At 41.6% G+C, this 22850-nt stretch overlaps 1 protein-coding gene and 1 long non-coding RNA gene across 5 annotated transcripts in view; one reads left to right on the forward strand and one right to left on the reverse strand.

Annotated features, from left to right (window-relative positions):
* Nucleotides 1-13513, reverse strand: part of SLC35F3 (solute carrier family 35 member F3) — a 372006-nt gene extending 358493 nt beyond the window's left edge. Inside the window, exons 1-2 of the mRNA XM_035281314.3 lie at nucleotides 13171-13513; nucleotides 12547-12776 (exon numbers count right to left, since the gene is read on the reverse strand). Of these exons, the coding sequence (XP_035137205.1) occupies nucleotides 12547-12776; nucleotides 13171-13223 (283 nt within the window). The 5' untranslated portion in view covers nucleotides 13224-13513. The remainder of the gene's footprint in view (nucleotides 1-12546; nucleotides 12777-13170) is intronic.
* Nucleotides 12461-22850, forward strand: part of LOC103789375 (uncharacterized) — a 198182-nt gene continuing 187792 nt past the window's right edge. For all 4 annotated transcript variants that reach the window (XR_013530004.1, XR_013530005.1, XR_013530006.1 and 1 more), the window contains exon 1: nucleotides 12461-12781. This is a non-coding gene — a long non-coding RNA (uncharacterized LOC103789375). The remainder of the gene's footprint in view (nucleotides 12782-22850) is intronic.

The raw sequence follows: 22850 nt of genomic DNA on the forward strand, positions 1-22850 counted from the left end.
TTTTGCCATGTTGGCCAAGCTGGTCTTGAACTCCTGGCCTCAAGTGATCCACCTACTTTGGACTCCCAAAGTGCTGGGATTATAGGCGTGAGCCACTGCATCCTGGCCTCCTACAATAATTTAATAAGCAACAGACTTTCAGATTTTCCCAGCTGCCTCCAAAATGTCTTTTACAGATGTTTTCCCCAAAACCACACAGACACTCCACATAGAAAATGAGGCAGTTCCAGTGCACTGCTGAGGTCTCAGGACAAGAGATTCAAGCTACCAGAAGATAACTTGCTATCACCCACTGCAGTCTTATCAAGCACAGGTGGCCAAGAGATTCTGGCAGCCTAAGTTCCTCCTTCCCTACAAAGAAGCTATGTCAGCCTAAAAACCATCAAGAAATCCAGGGCATGGCCCTGGGTAGTCAGGTGACCTCAGACCACCTGCTGACCATTAAGAGTCATCTGTTCCAAAGAGACACAGTCTTCCCTTTCGGACTCAGTCTTCCACATGCTCAGCAGGAAGAAAATGTGGGGATCAAGGACAGAAGCAAGTCAGGAAGAGAGGAGCAGGAGGGATAATCCTTTAATAACCCAACCTTACCCTGTATTTTAGCTCAGCCAAATCCCTGAGACTTACATGTATCCACCATGGGAAGTGATTCCAGGATCGACTCAAGCATTAAAGTGCTGAACAAAACTTCAGATCTTACTGTTCTCAACATTCTGTAAAGTAACAGTCACATTCACCGGACATTTTATTTTATTGTGAGTGTGTAAAAGTAGACATGCCCTTTAGAAGCATCGCTCCATTCACATCTGTATGAATTGGATAGTGCTATTACTGTGAAGCACAACAGCCAAGCAAACAGCTTTAAAAGATCATTTCTATGAACTTGGGAATTTTCTCCCAAAGGAATCGGAGAAATTGTGCAGACATAACGTACAGTAGTGAGAGAGAGAAAAGATAGAGCTAGGAGCACATCCCAACTCCTTTAAATTCTAGTCCATGTTAGTTCTGCTAGGCCCCTGGTTAGAGGAAGAAAGACGTCCCAGGCTAGCTTTCTTAGAGCGGGAAAGAAAGAGAACGCCAGCAGCATAAAACATTAGAGGAGAAATGCACTGGTTTAATAGCTAGATCTCATCAACTCAGTCAAAAATCTTCATTGTTACATGATTTCATGAGAGAGAAAAAAAAGCGTTTAATGACTGGGATACATCAAATGAACAAATTAGAACTCTGATTACAGTAGCAGAGCTCAAGTTTCCAAAAAAAGAGAAAAAGAAGTTCCCTGAAGTATTGTCCCCTGTAGCTAAGAAGCTGTTTATGGTGCCCTACAATAAAATAGTACACAAAATTAAGGTTGGTCAATGTTGGTTTAAAATACTCCCAAGATATTTAGAGGAGCAGAAAGAGACATTTACTGCACCTGTGAGAGATCCTCCAAGATAAGGAAAGTATGGCATGGAGCCAAACCAATCCAACTGATGGATGGAGATGTGCATGTCTTATAATCCCACTACGCTGTTTTCTAGGAAACAGCAGCTATACCATATATTTAGTATATACTCACTTGAGGAGCTAATACATTTACTGCTTTTTGGAGGTCATGGATTATCTGATGATTGAATGAAGAAAGAATGAATGAATCACTGAATAAACAGATTAACAAACAAACTTACACTCAACAGTTGGTTCCTTTGTTTCATCTGCTTCTAACCCAATTACAAGTGAATTCCTCCATGGATAGTGTCTGAAATTTCATGCAGTGATTTTCTCAAGCCCCGGCCTTGTCCATGGGCTTCTCAAAGGGACCACATGGTGGTGGTGGGTCCTGTTGAAAAGTATTCCCTCTTCACCTTCCAGTGAAGTACTACATAGGAACTCTTCAATGTTTATTGGGAGACAATCGCCAGATACAATGTCAGTTGCACACAGAACAAACACATTTTCTTGTATACCAGTACTATATTTTCTAAGGATTTTTACAAGTTAATTGTGATTACATACACTTTATTTACATGTAACTTTGAAATCATACCCACTGCTAAATCAGATAAACCCTATATAAGATGTTTATACTTTGGAAGGCTGACGTGAGAGGACTGCTTGAAGCCAGGAGTCTGAGATAAGCATGGGAAACAAAGCGAGACTCTGGTCTCTACAAACTTTTTTTTAAAAAGTTGGCCAGGTGTGGTGGTGCAAGCCTATAGTCCCAGCTACTCAGGAGGCTGAGGCAGGAGGATTGCTTGACCTCAGGAGTTAGAGGCCACAGTGAGTGATGACTGTGCTACTGCACTCCAGGCTGGGCAACAGAGCAAGGTCTTGTCTCTCAAAAATAAAAATAAACAAGTAAATAAAAGATTTTTACATTTAATAGTTAATAAAACAAAATGTTGACTTAAAGTATTTGAATAAACCCTTGAAATTTTTTGTTCTGGAATGTGTCATTTAAAAGCCCTTAAACTATTGTCTGGCCAATTCTTTAAAGAAAAGGAATTCTATAGGAAGGGACTTCAGTTATTCCTTGGTACTGCACACCAGTGTAATGCACTTTTGCCATGGAAAAGGCTTATTAAACTCCCATACGTGCACAGCATGAACAGAATGCTGCACAAAACACATACCTACTGATATGGTTTGGCTATGTCCCCACCCAAATCTCATCTTGAATTCCCACATGTTGTGGGAGGGGCCTGGTAGGAGGTAATTGAATCAGGGGGGCAAGTTTTTTATGTGCTGTTCTCATGATACTGAATAAGTCTCATGAGATCTGATAGTTTTAAAAGAAATTCACCTGCACAAGCACTCTCTGTCTTTGCCTGCTGCCATCTGTGTAAGACATGACTTGCTCCTCCTTGCCTTCCACCATGATTGCGGCTTCCCCAGTCACATGGAACTGTGAGTTCATTAAACTTCTTTCTTTTGTAAATTGCTCAGTCTAGGATATGGCTTTATCAGCAGCATGAAAATGGACTAATACACCTACCATCATCATTCTATTCCTTTTTTCTTTTTTTTTAAAAAGGGACTTATTTTTATTTTTTTAGAAATAGGGTTTTGCTCTGTCACCCAAGCTGGAGTGCAGCGATGCAATCATTTATAGATCACTGCAGCCTTGAGCTCCTGGACTCAAGTGATCTTCCTGCCTCAGCCTCCAGAGTAGCTGGGACTACAGGTATGCACGATCATCCTTTGCTAATAAGAGGACATCTTCATATACATTCATCAAAAATGAGCTGACTCAATTTCTGAAAAGAAAGCAAGGTAGCAAAATTGACATACGCTAAGAAACATTTTTCTTCTGACCCTTTTGAATAAAACTTTGAGGATAGACCTGAATTTTTATAACACTACATTGCTACAAGAAGATGGTAAAGAAGGATAAAAATAGTTTCTTGATAGATCCTGATCTAGTGAAGTACTGGAAATGGTACATAGAAGACTGACAAGGAGAAAATTTGAATGTCACAGAAAACATTTGTCAAAACTGTTCAGAAAACTGTTCTGAGCAGTTGTATTGAATACCTGTCTGAGGAGTCCAATACAGCCTCTAGCTTTAAACACTGCAAATCACCTGAGAAGAGCAATTCATTTCCTCCACTCCCAAGTGCTGTCATAAATTAAGCTGCATGAAAGAAAAAAATCTGTGCCTATGTCCTAGGCAATTGTTTCAGTGCTTGCCACCATCATCCAGCAGAATAATTTACCAGGTTCCTAACTGCAAAAATCCCTTTCTAGGCTCTGCAATAAGATCATGAAACAAAACTGGACCCTTGCTCCATTAATCAATGCACATTTGCCACTGCTTTGAACCAAAAGACATTATGTAAAAAAAAAAAAAAAAGAAATATTGTTCATCTTCCTGCTATGGGACAAGTAAGTGTTTAATCCAGCTCATCTTTCCGAATCTCTCCAGTGGCTGAGGCTTCCTGACTTTATGATCTTAGTAGTCAGACAGTGATTTTGTATTTCCAGTTGGAAATTCATTGGTATGTAGATCCTTATTTTGTCATGCATGAGCTTGAACAGAAATGGCACTGAAATCTTATGCAGAGAGGAGCCTGCAGTTGCACGGAACAGAACCTGCTTTCTGCCCACTTAGCAGGAAGAAGGCTGTTGCATTGCAACTGTTGGTGTCTCAGGGGCTTGGAGGAGGAGCTGCAGCAAGACCTTGATGTAGGAGGGAAATAGGCCCCAGCATGGAATCCTGGAAACCACCACCCCTTGTCTCTGAGTTACTTTACACACCTGCCACTTCCTTCTTTTACACAGACTAGCTTTCTCTGCCTCTCAATCCACGTGGGAGACAGAATAGCCCCCTCCACTCAATAGACCACTCTGTCAGACTAGACCCCAGCTTTCTGGTGTTAATCTCAAATTGGAGGAGAGAGAAGCTGAGTGAGTTAGCATGGATCAGGGGTCTACCCCTGGTTTAATCTACACTGCCCAGGAGGAAGATGCCATTCTGGCTGCTAAGGACCCAAACTGAGGATGTAGTGCAGGGCAGTTAAGGGGTCTTGAGCCAGAAAGACATTCCAAAGGTGTCTGCTCTGATGGTTCTCATGAAGACACGTCACGTTCTTACCTAATCTCCTCCTCCCCTAATCCTTTAACCTTGCCTGTAAAGTACATATTTGATTCCGTCAATACATATTTTTCTTGTTTCCTTGGGCCTTGTTTCATTTTTTCCTTATCATTTTTAAAGTTATCAAAACTGGACAGAACACCCTGATATAAGACTGGATAACATAAGCTCTAGGAGTGCGATTTCTTGTCCGTGTTTTTAGCAGAGTTAAAGTGAAGACTGAAGGGAAGTAGTGATGGAAGTCCCATTTCTTGACAGAGGAATTGCAATTAGAAATGGTTCCATGCAGGATAATTCTGGAACACCCCACAGAAACGTAGATGCTTACTTAGGAGCCATTTGTGTATGTGCACCAGGAAATGGCCACTTATACCTCTTATTAGCACATTTAACAAACGTTTATTGATTGAGATACTCTGTGCACTGGGGATAGAATCAACAGAGTTCTATGTGCCAAGACCACAGTGAGGGCTGGAGACACAGTAATAAGCCCTGCTCCTAGACAGCTTTCTATCTGCAAGAGCTTCAGCCACATTCTTAAACTAGTCATGACAATGTAAAAGAAGTGATCTCCAGGACCAACCTCAGCCTCCCTGGTTCAAGCAATTCTCTGCCTCAACCTCCCACATAGCTGGCATTACAGGCGCCCGCCACCAACACTACAGGAGATGTAAGAGCACTTCCCCTAATCAGGGAAGGCTCTTGGGAGGAGGTGATGCTTAGGCTGGGACCAGGATGAAGAAGGTGATAGGGATCAGATGACTGGAACATAATGTACCATAGTCCATTTCTGCTCACAAGTTCAACTTCATACATTATAACTCCTGCCCTATGATATTCCAATCAAGCTGAATTACCTTCTAGCGATAGCTGACTACATTCCTGTGCACAGGCTGTCCCTTCACCTGGAATGCAAACCTCCCCTCCATTTTTGTGAATGGCTCCTCCAGCTGACAAATGAACTCACGGACGTGAGAAAGGGCTCTTCCGGCACCACAAACTGATCTTTATCACATCATACAAGCACTTCAGATTTCACCTGCTCCAGTTAGTAAGCTTTTAGAGCAAGGACTATGTGGGCTGTCACTTATCTCTGCATTCTGGCATAAAGTAAATGCTCCAAAGATTTGCTAAATGAATAAATGAAACTAAAGGTGCATTAATAGATGCCAGCTGTACAGACAGTGGACGAGTCCTCCCTTATCCACCATCCTGCTTCCCACTGTTTCAGTTACTCTCGGTCAACCATGGTCTGAAAATATTAAAAGGAAAATTCTAGAAACAAACATTTCACAAGCTTTAAATTGTGTGCCATTTTGAGTCGTGATGAACTCTCGAACCTTTCCACCCTGGATATGAATCATCCTTTTGTCCAGCGTATCTGCGCTGTCTATGCCACCTGCTCACTACTGTATAAGAGAAAAACATAGTGCGTATTGGGTTCAGTACTATCCACAGTCTCCACTGGGGGATCTGGAATGCATTCTCCCTTGGATAAAGTGGGACTACTGTATTTCATTTAATCTTCACAATCCTGGAAAGTAGTTCTATTATCTCCCATTTTACAGATGAGAAGCTAGAGGCTCATAGCAGTTAACTTGTCATATAGCTATGAAGCTGGGATGTGAATTCCATTTCCTCTGCTCCTCCAGACATTAAAAAACAAAACAAAACAAAACAAAAAAAAAAACAGAGCAGACATCCCTCGGGGCTGCAGGGCCAGAGCACCCCTAACAGCTCCCAGTAAAATGCTTAACAAACATCAACTGTGCATATGCATGTGAATTAATGTTTGAATGTGACTAACCTGTCTCCAGCTGCTTAGGGAAACAAACAAGGCTCAAAGCTGGAGTGTTTTGGACTAACCTCTTTTTAATGAGACCCAGAAGGGACTTCTGAAGAGCAATGAGAACCCTCTTTGCCCTTCCCTCCTTTAAGCCTGGAAGACTTCAGGGAGGTGAGGAGGTGAGGTCATTTCCCCATCCCCACCATATGCGTGCTTCAGATTTCACCGGCTCTAGTTGGAAAGCTTTTAGGGTGAGGACTGTGTCTCCCATCACTTATTTTTGTATTCTGGCTCATAGTAAATGCTTTAAAAATTTGCTAAATGAATAAATGAAAATAAAGGCACATGAAGAGGTGTGAAGGACTTCTAACCCCATGGCAATGATCTGAATGAGCTGCAATCATCTTGTTTCCTTAAAAGATAATAGTTCTCTTCATTACATCAAAACTCAGAAACTATTTACAAATTGTTAGCATATTCAGGAATAAAATTAATTCTCTGACTCAATTAAAAAAATGCTGTGTTCTAATGCTCAACTCACCCCCCCAGCCCTCTAACTCTTTTCTTCTAAAATCTTTTCCATCTCATATTTCATATGCCAAGCTCCATTCTAGAATAAACTTTTACAACCAGATTATAAATCTCTTACAAGTGGGTCACTTTTGAATTGCTGGCCTGACCTTTACTATTTTAGGAGGATCAGACAAAAGGTGCTCACCACGAATTCAGTGATACTATAAGGCCCTGTTCCATTTAGCACTGGAATCTACGACAGCAACCGGTACTCACAGTTCAGTCTGAAGTAACAGGGATGAAGGCAGACAGTCTTTCTTCACGAATCCTCCCCTCTCACCTCACACAAACCATTTACAACTTTAATCTGGAGAATCCTGAAACATGCCATTTCCTTGACCAGGTGTGTTCTTTGGTGCCCTACATTTTTTCAGTTTGAACTAGAAAACCTCCACCCAGAGAGCAAGGATTTGTTCCATGACCTGCATGTTCCCGTCCCACATTCGCGTTGCCAATGGTGGGCCGGAGAGGGCTAGAGTCAGTCGGTTTTTTAAGATTGACCCTCTCTCCATCCTACAAATGCCTTAAAACTCAATTTATTCAGTCTGGAAAAAAAAAATCATTTGAATCTCAACATATCAGAACCTGTAGTAAATGATAGTTGATATTCAACATAGTGTATAAATCTACTCAGATGATAATGCCACCACATGCTAAGCAATAAGCTTGATCCCCTTCAAAAAAGTTACTCCTAAAATGTTTCGGGGTCTTTTTTCCCAGAAAAGGATTTAATAGTTCACTATTTGAAAACATCCTTTAGGGAAACCTTTTGCAAAGTAAAACATCCTGCCCACCCTTAGTATGTCTGTGTTCCAATTCAGGTTTGTGTTGACCTGTATTTCTAGATGAAGGCACACCTGGATAGTGAGCTCCTGCTGCCATCACTTCTCTCTCTATTCTGACATACACTGAATGCTGAAAAAAGGTTTGCTAAATAAATAAATGAAAATAAAGGAGTATTAGTAGATGTTCCTTCATCCTGCAGCAGAGCCTCTATCTGGAATCTCCAAAATATGTTCCTTCCATCATGCCTGTGTGGAAATGCCCCCAGCTGCCCCACCCTATAAGATGCCTGGGGTTGGCTGTCCATGTCCACCATACAGATTTTTCCTGGTCTTTGATTCTCCTCTTCCCATCTCTAGCCATCTCCTTAATTGGTGTCCACCCCAGAGAAATGAGAAAGGAAAAGGAAGCAGAAGGTATGCTAATCAGTCATTTCTCCTCTACTGGGGCAAAAGGTAGGAAAGACAAATAAGTTACTAAAAGAAACTGTTCAGGCCGGGCGCGGTGGCTCAAGCCTGTAATCCCAGCACTTTGGGAGGCCAAGGTGGGTGGATCACGAGGTCAAGAGATCGAGACCATCTTCGTCAACATGGTGAAACCCCGTCTCTACTAAACATGCAAAAAAATTGGCTGGGCATGGTGGCGCATGCCTTTAATCCCAGCTACTCAGGAGGCTGAGGCAGAAGAATTGCCTGAACCCAGGAGGTGGAGGTTGCGGTGAGCCAAGATCGTACCATTGCACTCCAGCCTGGGTAACAAGAGCGAAACTCTGTCTCAAAAAAAAAAAAAAAAAGAAACTGTTCAGAGTCTACTGAACTCTAAAGCACTTCCTACAGGACGTCAGTTTATGATGATTGTGGAATCACGCCAGCTGCAGAAGGAAGAGGCTCTTTCAAATCTTTAGAAGACACTTGCACTGCCAGTGGTGGTGATTATTCTAACTGGCCATCCTGAAAACCTAAAAAGTGGTACAGGAACAAAGGTGAAGGAAGGAGACTCTGGAACTTGTAAGGTGGGCTTCCTTGTTTAGCATTACTGGGCAGCAGAAGAGAGTTCTGTTGCAGCACAAATTTGGGGGTTATGCTAAACGAGTGGGTCTCAACTAAAGGCAGCCCCCCCCATGGGATACTGTGGTTGCCACAACTTAGGGGGCACTATGGTAAGCTACTGAAATGTAATAGGCAGAGGTCAGAGATGCTGCTAAACATCCTACGATATACAGGACAGCTCCCTACAACAAAGACTTACCCGGCACAAAGGGTTAATAGTGCTGCGATTGAGAAACCCTGGGGTTACCCAAAGCCTATGACCAAGAACTCTGGTCCAGTCTATGCAGGAAGCACTTGTGATGGAAGAACCAGGACGGAGTAAAGTGATTCCACACTAACGGGAAGTGAGCATGAAGAAGTAAATGATACAAATCACTACAGAGGTGCATTCAAAGCTCCCTGTCCCAGAGGTCATGCTTTCAGGCAGCAGCCATCTATTCATTCAACAAATATTTACTGAGCCCCTCCTGTGGCCCAGGTGCTTTCCCGGCCCTGGATCCACTCACAGAAAATAACTGGAAGAATTCCCAGGGATACTGCCAAGTGGTTTGGTTAAAAAACGTGGAACGTGGAGCTTGGAGGACTTTAGCCACTGAGAAGAGGAATTGGGCCCTTCCTACGTACTGGTTTATGGTTTAATTCTCAGTTGAATGTTCCGTAGAAGCCATGCTTTCCAGACCTAGGAGTCTTTGGGATTTTTAAAAAAGAAGTCTGGGTGCAGTGGCTCACGCCTGTAATCTCACTGGGAGGCCGAGGTGGGTGGATCACAAGGTCAGGAGTTAAAGATCAACCTGGCCAAGACAGTGAAACCCTGTCTCTACTAAAAATACAAACATTAGTCGGGTGTGGTGGGGGTGCTGGTAATCTCAGCTACTCGGGAGGCTAAGGCAGGAGAATCACTTAAAGCCGCGAGGCAGAGGTTGCAGTGAGCTGAGATTGCACCATTGCACTCTAGCCTGGGTGACAGAGAAAGACTCCCTTTCAAAATAAAAAAAAAGAAAGAAAAAAGAAAAGAATCTTTTACAAAATTCTCTTGTCTAGAGTGAAACTTGTGAATCTCACTGATTGAGAATACTGAGCAAAGGTAATTTCCATACTGTTCGCAATTACCTCATTTATCTTAACAATGCAAACAAAATCTAAAAATGAAGAGGATACAAATGAATATTTGGTCATTCAAATGATTTCTGCTGCTACAAGGGCAAGTGACTTACGTCTCTCAAAGAGTCTAGAAACTTTCACTGGCAACTCCTTCAGTTGGAACATAGATAAATAACTTTGAAAGATGACTGAAAGGTGACATAATAGCTTAGAACTTCCATAACTCAGTCTGGAGATCATAAGAAGTTTTTAAAATTATCATCTCTCTCTGTTTGTTGAGTACAATTACTAACCAACAATTAAGGCAACTAGCTGATACCTACAGGTAACAGATAAACCTCTTATTATTATTAATTGAAAAGAAATGGTAAACAGCAAAAGTGCTGCCTTAAAACCTCTTTGGGGCTGGGCATGGTGGCTCATGCCTGTAATCCCAGCACTTTGGGAGGCCAAGGTGGGTGGATGACCTGAGGTCAGAAATTCAGGACCAGCCATGTCAACATGGTAAAACATCATCTCTGCAAAAAAACACAAAAAATTAGCCAGGTGTGGTGGGCCACGCCTGCAATCCCAGCTAGGCAGGAGGCGGAGGCGGAGGCAGGAGAATCACTTGAACTGAGGAGGCAGAGGTTACAGTGAGCCAAGATCGCACCGCTGCACTCCAGCCTGGATGACAGTAAGACTCCATCTCAAAAAATAAAAAAATAAAAAACTTCTTTTGCTACAATAATAAAACATTACTTTCTCTAAATTTAAACGTAACAACTAATTAATTCACCAAAATGTCAGTTGTCACCTAAAGCGTTATAATAACAAGGAAATACCTTGGAATAAAGAAGAATCCTCACAGGAATAGAGAAAGTGGAATGAGCTGATTTTACTCATATTTCAGTGATCACTGGAGCCTTGCCTGCTAATGTTTACTCTTTCAGTAAAGCCTGAGAGGGAGGGCATTTAAGAATACCTCCGGTGCTGCAAGGGACTCTATTTCCACATGGCCCTTTTGTCTTAATCACAAAATATGTTTGTACCAAACAGTCATCACTGTCGTCAGCTCTCTGCCAAGTCCCCAAATCACAGACCTTGGCGATAACTTCCACAAAGCACACAGAGCTAGTCACAAATAGATTTATAAAGATAAAACCTATTTATGACTTCAAAGACTAAAGAGATGACATCATGAGGTTGTAATTTGTACCACTGTCTTTTGTTATTAAGGAAGCAGAAAATGGAAATAAGCATAGAAAATCGCTCTTTTCTAATAGAAATTTAGAAAACAGAAATAAAAATTGAGTGTTCTATCCATACTCATAAGAAATATGTATTCTGAGGGAGTTTAATTTTTGTTATCCCATGCCCAGTGTTTTCCACACAAAAAGAGAATTTGGCCCCTTGTCTTTCTTTTGTAATCTAAAACCAATTTTAGCAGCAGAGGCAAGAGATTGGAAGAGATACAGACAATTTTTTTAAAGACTTATTCCCAATGAAGTGGAATCAACACAGTCTTTTAAAAGCAAGTAAGGGCATGAAAACAAAACATTCAAATCCTATGTTTCTTCCTGCACATAATTTAAAACTAACCAGCTATCTGCTAGCATACCACTGACCTTTGGCTTGGAATCAAAGGTTTTAGGAATAACCTAAAGATAGACTTTTTTTTTTTTTTTTCAGTGATGAACATGATTAAATTACAAAAGCCGGGTTTTTTCCCCCCTAAAGACCAATAAAGAATGTTTCAATTTAAGCAATAAAAGGTTGAAAAAAACTCAAAATCAACAAGCTGTTAATCTAGTCTTTATTACAAATGAAATAAGTCAAGGTCCATTTCTCATACTGACTGAGGTGGCAAATGGCAATCTCATGTCAAACTGCGGTGATGAGAACACTTAATTATGGTTATATATATAAATATCTGGACTTCATCATAATCAACCTCTCTTGCAAAGTAAGAAAAAGAAATGTCCACCAAATAAATCCATTCATCTTAACCACCAGATAAGATAATGTCTGTCTAATTGATCACAGCATCCTCAAAGCCATCAGCTGCGGCCCATTGGCAGAAAACCATTTCAGCTTCTCCACCTGACACCAACTATTCATCTTGTGGGAACCAACACCACTATCTAGAGTGATCTCTATAGAACCTCCTTACTGAAGACGGATAAAATCCAGGGGAAAAGGGCGTGCATAGCATCTAAAATGAAGATTCCAAGAATTGTCCTCCATTTACAGGGCTAGGAGACTTAATGTAGGCGCAAGGAAGAGTTAAAATCCTGGCCCCTAAGTCAGCATCTCCAGCTGAGCCTGCTGAGCCCTGACCCAGGGCCCTGTGAGACTTTCAGGACCGCGGGGAAACTACACTGTCCGGGATACTTTGAGTTTCAGATCTGTTTCTCACGGTCGGCCACATAGGAGTGTCCCCCATATTTGAGGGAGGTAAGGATACAGAGAGATCCTGTGTGTGGGAGACGAAGGGGTGTAAAAGAACGCATCAGAAAGCCCCAGAGGTCCAGGAGAACTCGGTCTCCAGGCCTCTTCCTCAAAGTTGCAAACCCGGGTCTGTGTCAGCGGGCAGGGAGGGCGGGGGTGGCTGGGCGCCTCGCTGCGTGCGCTCCCCGAGGCTGCCACGGTAAGGAGACGGACCTGTGGGCGAGGAAAATGACGTGAGGGGGTCTTACTTTTGCAGCTCGCTGCCCAGGGCTGGTAGCCGTAGTAGCCAGTGATGCGCAGGATCCGCTCCTCGATGGACGTGAGCCCCACGGGCCCGCTGGTGAGATCCTCCACGGAGCGCGACCATTTCAGATCCTCCTTAATTGCCTCGTCAACCACCAAGTACTTGAGCTGCCGGAGCTGGGGGCTGATGTCGGACAGTCTCCGGGGGCTGACGTCCGGTGACCTCCTCATGCCACTGAGGTAGCAAACGCAGCGGGCAGGTGGGTGGGCAGGGGGAGCACGGACGGGGGGGGGGATTCGTGAGGAGCAGATCCCAGGGCGAGAGCAAGAGCGTGGCCGGGGCCCTCCGGGGGCGAGCGCCGCTGCAGAGCCCTGGCTGCTCTTCCCCCCGCCACTCACCCACTTCCCTGGACAGCTGTCCCCAGTGCCCTACCCTGGGCTCCCCAGGGCAGTGCGGGTGGGGACGGGTGGCGAGGGACAGAAGGACTGAAACTTCCAGAGCAGCTCCGCCGCGCGCGCCGCCCTTCCCCGAGCCCCTGACTGCCCAGTGTCCCGGCTGCAAAGGGCCACCCCGGCGCTCCGGCCTCCCGCCCGCCAGCCCGGGCACCCACGCCCGGGGCGCTACTCACACGGCGATGCTCTTGCCCCTGGGTGCGCCTCCGGGAAACTCTCGGATCCCCATAGGCAAAGACAGAGTGGGGCCGGCAGCTCCCAGACTTGAGGCGGAGGGGCCGCGGGCCGGAGCTCCCTGCAGCCGCCAGCCGGGAAGACGGGGGTGCGCTGCCCACCGAGGGTCCGCGCCGCGCCGGCCGCCCCGGGCCGCTCTGTGCGCCCCCGCGCGGTCTGTCTCCGAGCGCCTCCGCGGCGGCTCAGCCTGGCGACTCCAGGCCGGCCCGCGCTCGCCGCAGCTACCCGGCAGCCGAGGCAGCGCCGCGCCCCCCGCCAGTCACCGACGACGCCGCCCCAGCACACGGCGGGCGCGGGTGACGCCGGGCCGGGAAAGCCCTCCCAGCTGTGCGCTCTTGAGGCACCTGGTCCGGAGGGGAGGCGTCGGGTCGGGGCGCACAGGGGCCAGGCGGGGGCGCTGCTGCCCACCTCCCGCCTCCGGGGCATTCGCTCGGCCCTCGAGCCCGCGCTCCGCCCGGCAACCTGGGGCACCGGGAGCGCTCCTCCTCCCCTCTCTTTTGACTCAAATCCTGCCACTCCCTGTTCACTTCTCTCCCTTTCTCTCTCTGTATGTAGGTATGTATGTATGTAGGTATGTATGTATGTATGTACGTATGTATGTATGTATGTATGTACGTATGTATGTATGTATGTATGTATGTATGTCTCTCTCTCTCTCTCTCTCTCTCTCTTTCTCTCTCTCGCTGTAAATTAGCAAAACTACTTGGAAATAAAGAAATCTGGTTCCATGCTCAGCATGCCAAGCGAATAAATGGCGTTTCACAGGCAAAGCTGAGACACAAAGTGAGTTAATCTATTAACCGGGGATCTCTCAGTCGGACCCGGTCCTCAGAGCGCTTACTTTCTCACTGACGACGCAGTTACTAAATCAGTTACCTCTTCATAGATATCCTTGTTAACATTTTCTTATCCTTTTTTCCTACCACCCCACCGCCCCTGACCGCCGAAAGCCATTCTCTCCAGACTACCTAATCACCTTTCATAATATTGTTTTTCATCGGGGCGAATTTAGAATAGACAGAAGAATGTGGAGAAGAAAATACTCATTATCCAGCCAAAAATGACGACTTTCAATTATAAAGGTATTCACTTCCAGGCTTTTTTCCAATGCAAAATAGAGTTGTCACAAAAATCAGAATGAAATTGTACACACTGCTTTATGTCCTCCTTTTTTTAAATATTAAAATCACACTGTGTAGCGGCAAACCAGGAATAGAAGGGAACTTTCTCAACTTGAAAAAGAACATTTACAAAAGCATATAGCTAACACCATGCTTAATAGTGAGAAACCAGAAGCTTTCCTGTTAAAATGAGGAACAGGGCAAGTATGTCTCTACTCAGCACTCATTTTCTGCGTCATTCTGGAAGTCCCAGCTAATGAAATTAGACAAGAAAAGGAAAATAAAAGTATATGTATTGGGAAGGAAAAGGTAAAAGAAAACTGTCTTTGCAGCTGACATGGCTGTCAATGTAGAAAAATCTCAACTGATAAAAAAAACTCTCCCGTTACTAATAAGCAATTATGGTAAAGTTGAAGGATATACAGAAGTCAACTCCTTTCCTATATACCGGCAATGAACAATGGGAATTCTAAATTAAAAACACAATACTATTTATATTACATGACTCAAATGAAATATTGAGGTACAAGTCTAATTATATACAATATCTATATGAGAAAAACTATAAAACTCTGATGAAAGAAATCAACTAAATAGATATTTCATGTTCGTGGATGGAAAAATTTAATAGCGTTAAGATGTCAGTTCTTCCCAACTTCATCTATAGATTCAAAGTAATTCCAGTCAGAAACCCAGATATCACAAAATATCCAGTTTGTGATATTCACAGGTTATTTCGTGTATATCACAAACTGATTCTCAAGTTTATATGAAAAGGCAAAAGACCCAGAGTAGCCACAATGCTAACGGAGAAGAACAAAGTCTGAGGACTGCTATTGCCCAACTTCAGGACTTCCTGTAGTTACAGTAATCAAGACACTGTGCTATTGGTGAAAGAGCAGATAGGTCAATAACGAGGTCAAGATGGACCCACACAGACAGTTAAGTGATCTTTGACGAAGGAGCAGGAGAAATTTAATGGAGAAAAGATCTTTTGAACAAACGGTGCTAAAACAACTAGACATCCACTCACAAAAAAAAGAGAGAGAAAAAGAAAAGAATCTAGATACATATATACAGACCTTACAGCTGTCACAAAAATTAACTCAAAATAGATCATAGACCTAAATATAAAATGCAAAACTATACAACTCTTAGAAGATAAAAAGGAGAAAATCTAGGTGACCTTGTGTTTGTAAATGACATTTTAGATACAATATCCAAGGCATGATCCATGAAAGTAAAACTTGATATTGGACTTCATTAAAATTAATAACTTCTGCTCTGCAGAAGACACTGTTAAAACAATGGGAAGGCAAGCTACAGACTGACAGAAAATCTATCAAATCATATATATGATTAAGAACTATTATCCAAAATAAGAATAATCAGAACTCAACAATAAGAAAGTGAACAACCCAATTAAAAAACTGGCAAAACAGTTCAACAAACATATCACTAGAGATGATACAAGATGGTAAATCAGCACCCTGAAAAGATGCTCCATATCATATATATCATTAGGGAATTACAAATTAAGACAACAAAGATGTATTTCTGTACACCTACTAAAATGGATAAAACCTCAAACCCTGACAACATCAAATACTGACAGGATGTGGAACAAGAACTCTCTCATTCATTGCTGGTGGGAATACAAAATGGTATAGCACTTTGGTAGATAGTTTGAAAGTTTCTTACAAAATTAATCATACCCTTACCATGCAACCCATCAATCATGCTTCTTGATATTTACCTGAATGAGTTGAAAACTTAGTTCTACATAAAAATCTGCACATAAATGTTTATAAAAACTTTTTTCGTAATTGCCAAGATGTCCTTCATTAGGTGAATGGATAAACGCACTATGGTACATCCATACAATGGAATATTGTTCATTGATAAAGATAAATGAGCTATCAAGATGTTAAAAGATATGAAGGAAATTGAAAACATATTGCTAAGTAAAAGAAACCAGTCTAAAAGGCCATATACTGTAGGATTCCAAATAGATGACATACTGAGAGGGGCAAAACTATGGAGACAGTACAAAGATCATTGGTTCTCAAGGGCTGGGGGGAGGAAGGGATGAATAGTCAGAGTACAGAGGATTTTTAGGGCAGTGAACCAATTTTGTATAATACTGTAATGGTAGATCTATATCATTATACATTTGTCAAAACTCGATGCACAACTCTAAGAGTGAACCTTAATGTAAGCTATAGACTTTGGGTGATAATGATATGTTAATGTTGGCTCATTATTTGTAAGGAATGTACTACTGGTGCAGGATGCTGATGTGGGTGGAGAGAAGCTGTGGGTGTGTGACAGGGGGAAGGTATTTAAAAACTTTCTGTACTTTCTGCTCAAATTTGCTGTGAACCTGAAATTGTTCTAAAAAAATGTCTATTTAAAAAATTCCATTATGCTGCTTTTCTATGTAACTATGTTCTTCTAAAATATTTTCCAGTTTTATTAAGGTTAAGTGACAGATATAAATTCTATCTGTTTACAGTGTACAACATGATGTTTTGATATATGTAAAATGATTCAATCAATGAAGAATGAAGAAGTTAGCACAGTGCAGGGCCTGAGTTTAGTGCTCTGTAAATATTGCAATGATCATTACTGCCACAGTGTTTCCACTTGTCAGATGTAGCCATTTCTATAACATCTCAGGAAGTTTCTGGATCTGGATTTTGTCAGCCATTGCAATTACTGTGCCTACTACCACCAAGTGCTACAGAAGAACTTCTTTTATCTCTTTACCGCTCGGTACCCTCACCTCTCCAGACAGTTCTCTTTATGGCTATAACTCTCAAGTTAAATACTTTAGCCTGGGCTGTGTGATACTGAGTGTGCATTCACTAGTTGAGACTAGCAAACTACTCATCCAACCAGATGTGTTCAGCCATACCATAAAGGCCACATTACAGAACAGCTACCATAGGTTCTATTATTCATATGTCAATTAACACCTAATGCTTTGCATTTTGGCACAGCGAATATCAGAAGTAAGTGCTCACTGGTGAAAATTTTGCATTTTAAATGGCATCTGTAAGGGTAAGAAATGAGTTCTTGGGGAATTACAGATGCTCATGATATGTGGATTGGATACAATACTTCAGAGATCTTCTCCATCAGGTAACCCAGGATTTAACTTCTATTCTTTGGTATAGTACCCAAAATTTGCTATCGTTTTTCCAGCCAACGTTTATATAATTTTAGTTTCCTGATACCAACTGTAAGAGTAATAGGGGAGTGTGCAGTGGCTCATGCCTGTAATCCCAGCACTTTGGGAAGATGAAGTGGGTGGATCACCTTAGGTCAGTAGTTTGAGACCAGCCTGACAACTATGGTGAACCCTATCTTTACTAAAAATACAAAAATTAGCTGGGTGTGGCGGCACATGCTTGTAATCCCAGCTACTTGGGAGGCAGAGGCAGGAGAATCACTTGAATACGGCAGGTGGAGGTTGCAGTGAGCAGAGAATATCGTGCCACTGCACTCCAGCCTGGGTGAAGAATCTGCTCTAGAATATGGTTGCTTCTGGGTGAGCTTCTCATGTTTCTTGTGGTCAGAGGCTCTATAAGAACAGAATGCTGCCCTCAGTCTGAGTTACAAAACAGACCACAAAACCTTCTTCTGTACGCTTGCTAGTAAATGCTGTTTGTTTAATAGCGTGTGTGGTATGACGTGGTGTAAGCCAATTTTATTATAACCTATAGACATTTTGGGTGCCTCAAGAATATCAATAAAATCTTGAGAGAAATTCTGCTTGGGATATTCAGAATCTCAGAATCACAAAAAGCAATAGCAGAAATTCTCTCTGTTCATGGTTCTTAAAGTTTATAGTTCTTTAGAATCACCTCAGATGCTATTTTAAAATGTAGGCTCTTATATCCTATCCAATCATAGGGAGGGTTCCCCCTGCCAAGTAGGTCCGATAAGCTACATTTTAATAAGCATGCTTGATGAGGCTGATCAGTGAAATACACCCATCAGACCGGAGTGCCTCAAAAACATGTGAAAGCATTTTTATATGCTAATATCAGACTACTCTTTAGCTCCCTCAGTAAGAAACTTCTGTATATGGACTGCATTTAAGCATATTTAAAGAGCTTTTCTGTGGTTCTTTAACATTTTGTATCTGTCAGCTCCAATATTGAAGTCATCTGTGAATATGCTTCTACTGTCTATTTGTCTGTTGATTTTTTGGTCATATTTTCTTGCTTACTTACATGTCTAGTAATTTTTTTCTATTTTAGATGTTTTGATTTGAAACAGTATACAGCATTCAGTTTATTGTATTCCCCAGAAGATAATGTTTTCTTTTTCTGTTAATCAGATAGAATGACATACAGATCATCTTAGCCCAATCAGAGATTAAACTGGCTTGAGGTTCAGTTGCAATCTTAGTAAGATTCTAGCTCTATTTTCCCTTTTTCTTTGTGCATTTTCTTCCTAGGGTTTTCTCAGCAAGAAATCTATCTCTACCCTTCAGAGATTCCCAACCTCAGTTCTCCAGCCACCTACCCTCAAAGCTTTAAAAATCGCTAAATATCTTAAGAGACAGACTTGGCATTCTTTAGTCAGGCCTTCTCTCAGTGAGTCTTTGCTGCTTACTCACCACTAAAATATACCTTCTTCTGTCTTTAGAAGTTTTGCCCTATTTCTTCCACCTCTCATGCAACCCCAGAACTTGAGTAAATATTCCATGGGAAAGACTTGGGGCCCTTTAAGTTTCCAATTTGTTCTCCAGTTCTGTTCAATCATGGAAACCCTCACTAATTTCACTGATCTTGGGCAAAGGCCCTCTTCCAGGGCCTTTTTCAGTCTTTGGCTTGGACTCAAAATTGGCAAGTGCTCCCACGAATAAAACAAAGCAACAAAAGGAAAACAAATGGCCATTGGCAACTGCCAGCTCACCTTGGGTTAGAATAGATTTACTCTCTAGATTATGAATTCACCTAATACATATTCCTTTCAGTTTTCTGATGTCTTTAAAAATATTATATACCTGGCTTTTCTAATTGTTGGCCCGCCAAAATTTGCTACATTCTACCTGCATGTAGATATACTCCTGCATAATTTCATATATGTTTATCTATTTCTCTTTTTAAAAACAGCTGTGTGATTATATCAAAGCTAGCACATTTATCAAGATATCTTCAGAAATGTAATATGTAGAGATGCTTTCCACCTCTGGCTTCTTTATGGTTCCTGGGTTAATTTGAAGGAAAGAGGTTAAGGCAAGAAATGATTATGCACTGGCTTCATTTTGCTTAGTTGGCACTGTATTCACTTTTGACTGATTTCAGTTCCGAGACCAGGGTATCAATAGAAACCGGTCACTATATTTGTATCTTCTGTCTAAAGGAACTATAGTCATTGCCTGCACGCAGTTATGTGCTTTTCATTTTCTTCCCATAATAAAACCTTAATGAGTAAGTTTCTTCAAATGGGTCCTGGGTTGAAAGCCAAGCTAATCATATGCTACTTTTAAATAAGGAATATATTCTGCATATATGTTTCTATAGCTTACAGTCAGCCCTCTGTATTTCTGAGTTCTACATTGTTAGAGTCAACCAGCTACAGATAAAACTATTTGGAAAAAACACAATGCAAAAGAATACAAATTTTAAAACCCATACAGAGCACACAGTATGCCCAGATAGCAAACCTGCACATGCACCCCCTGAAGCTAAAATAAATGTTGAAATTATGAAAATAAAAATTAAAACAACAAAAAAGGCCTCAAGTACATTATAACAACTGTTTACACAGTGTTTACATTGCATTCGGTATTACAAATAATCTACGGATAGTTTAAAATATTAAGGAGAATGTGTGTAGTTTATATGTAAATTATCTGAGCAGATATGAGCATCTGCAGATTTTGGTGGGATTGGGGGATAAAAAGGGTGTCCTGGAATCAATCTCCCACGGATAATAAGTGTTTTTTTGAACCGGGTGCAGTGGCTCACACCTATAATCCCAGCACTTTGGGAGGCCGAGGTGGGTGGATCATGAGGTCAAGAGATCGAGACCATCCTGGTCAACAAGGTGAAACCCCGTCTCGCTGGGCATGGTGGTGAACGCCTGTAGTCCCAGCTACTCAGGAGGCTGAGGCAGGAGAATTGCTTGAACCCAGAAGGCAGAGGTTGCAGTGAGCCAAGATCGTGCCATTGCACTCCAGTCTGGGTAATAACAGCAAAACTCCGTCTCAAAAAGATAAATAAATAAATTTAAAATAAGTGTTTTTTTAAAATCACCAAATGAAAGTTTAACTCATCAACTTTTAAAATTATTAAATATGTGTTTTTTGACATAAGAATGATTTATATTTCACAAAAGGTCCAAGTTTCCTGAAATATTTAGGATATTTACATATGTCTATTTTTAAATTAATTAATTAAAAATTTATTGAGTATATGCTGTGTGCAAGGTCTAAGATGGAGACTAGTAATACAAATAAGATAGTCATTTTCTGCCCTTAACAAACCCATAATACAATAAATAAATAAACAATTGCAATGTAGTGCAACATGGGTCATGACGGATGCGTGCAAATTATGCTAGGGAAGCATGCAGAAGGGATTTACAAGTCAGTACCAGAGAAAAGAGTGAAGAAGATGGAGCACCAGAGAGGTGTCAGATAAGACTTCCTAGATTGAATGACTGATATGGTTTGGCTCTGTGTCCCCATCCAAATCTCATGTCAAATTGTAATTCCCATGTATCAGGGGAGATACCTGAGAGCTACAATAATGGCAATAAATGGCAGCCTCTTTTAATTTAGGCAGCATGTTTTTCATCTTTTCTAACTCTTCCCATTCTCAGTTACTAAGTAAATATTATTGGTAGATTGTACAATATGCATTAGGAAATGAAGTCTTTACTCAGACCCTGCAGACATTTGACCAGATCAATTAAGATCAATACCTCAAATATGACTATGACATAATTGTAACAAATACAATGCTAAATGTTTCAAAGTATTCCTCTGTGTTGACTACTGTTTTAGTCTGTTCTTACACTGCTAATAAAGACATACCCAAGACTGGGTAATTTATAAAGAAAAAGAGGTTTAATAGACTCACAAATCCACGTGGCTGGGGAGGCCTAACAATCATGGTAGAAGGTGAATGAGGAGCAAAGTCATGTCTTACATGGCAACAGGCAAGAGAGCTTGTGCAGGGGAACTCCCTTTTATAAAACCACCAGATCTAATGAGACGCACTCAGTATCATGAGAACAGCATGGGAAAAATCCACCCCCATGATTCAATTACTTCCCACCTGATCCCTCCCATGACACATGGATATTATTACAACTCAAGGTGAGATTTGGGTGGGGACACAGAGCCAAATCATATTGGTTACTATTATCTGTGTTTGTTAAGGCATTATAAGAAAGAGGTGAGTTCCAGAGAGAATGCCAACTTGTAAGAGGAAAAGAAAAGAAACAGATACTGTCTAGAAATTTGGTGTCATGCAGGACTGGTAAAGCCATTTGCTTCTAGACTTCAAAAAGTATGAAATGGGACTTTGAAGTTTCTGAAAAATGGAAAGTGAACCTTCTCAGATTAACATGTGTGGTCTTCCCAATCCTACTAGCCTCTGTGTAGTTGCCTTTAAATTGAAAGGCAAGAATTTTGGAAGAGAAAGCAAAGAAGCAAGGCAGATATGAAAACTATGCCTAGGAAAAAAATCAGGGCATAGCTGATGGCACATAGAACCAACTGAAAGCCAACAGATATATTTTTAAGAGAAATATACAGCCAAAGAAAATGTAAGTTCCAACTAAAAATGCCTTTGACTATGAGATACTCATCCAATCTTCGGATCCTGACTTAAGGACAGAAAGCAGATTGCAAAAGCTTTATAGATCTCATGGGGAACATCGTCCTCAACACCGATTTCTGTTGTAGTCAAAGACGATAATGGAAAAAAATAAACTTCCCAAAGGACTGAACCAAGATTCATGGGGAACAGTGGACAAGAGATTTCTTCTTAAGATCAGCAGCAGGATTTAGTTAAATAATTACGCCTACCCCCACAGTAGGGGCCTATTGCAAAGCTTTCTCTACAGAATTTAATCATGCTCTGAACTGGTTTCTATCTATGCCCTTCCTCTTCATCAGGTAGTATTTATTGCTGTCATCTGTTCTTATTCCATTATTATGTTTTGAGTGTGTATAAAAAACCAGATAACCTGTATGATTCTTAAAGATTGCTTTAAGCAGTCACATTTGACTCTAGAAAGAGGAAAATTAAAAACTTACATCACTGAGAGATCCTAGACTTTGAACTAGATATAATGACTCAATGAAATGTGGAGTCCTTGTTGTTGTTGCTATTGTTGTTAAGGGAAGGAGTGAGCATATAAGCTCAAGTAGTGATAAAATGGATATTTGGTCACTGTGGCAGATAAGCCTTTATATTTGTCAAACCCATTTCAGCCGTCTTATATACCCTAACCTGGGCATAAGATTACAT

This window comes from Callithrix jacchus, chromosome 19, assembly GCF_049354715.1.
Source record: "Callithrix jacchus isolate 240 chromosome 19, calJac240_pri, whole genome shotgun sequence".
In the NCBI taxonomy this organism is placed as follows: Eukaryota; Metazoa; Chordata; class Mammalia; order Primates; family Cebidae; genus Callithrix; species Callithrix jacchus.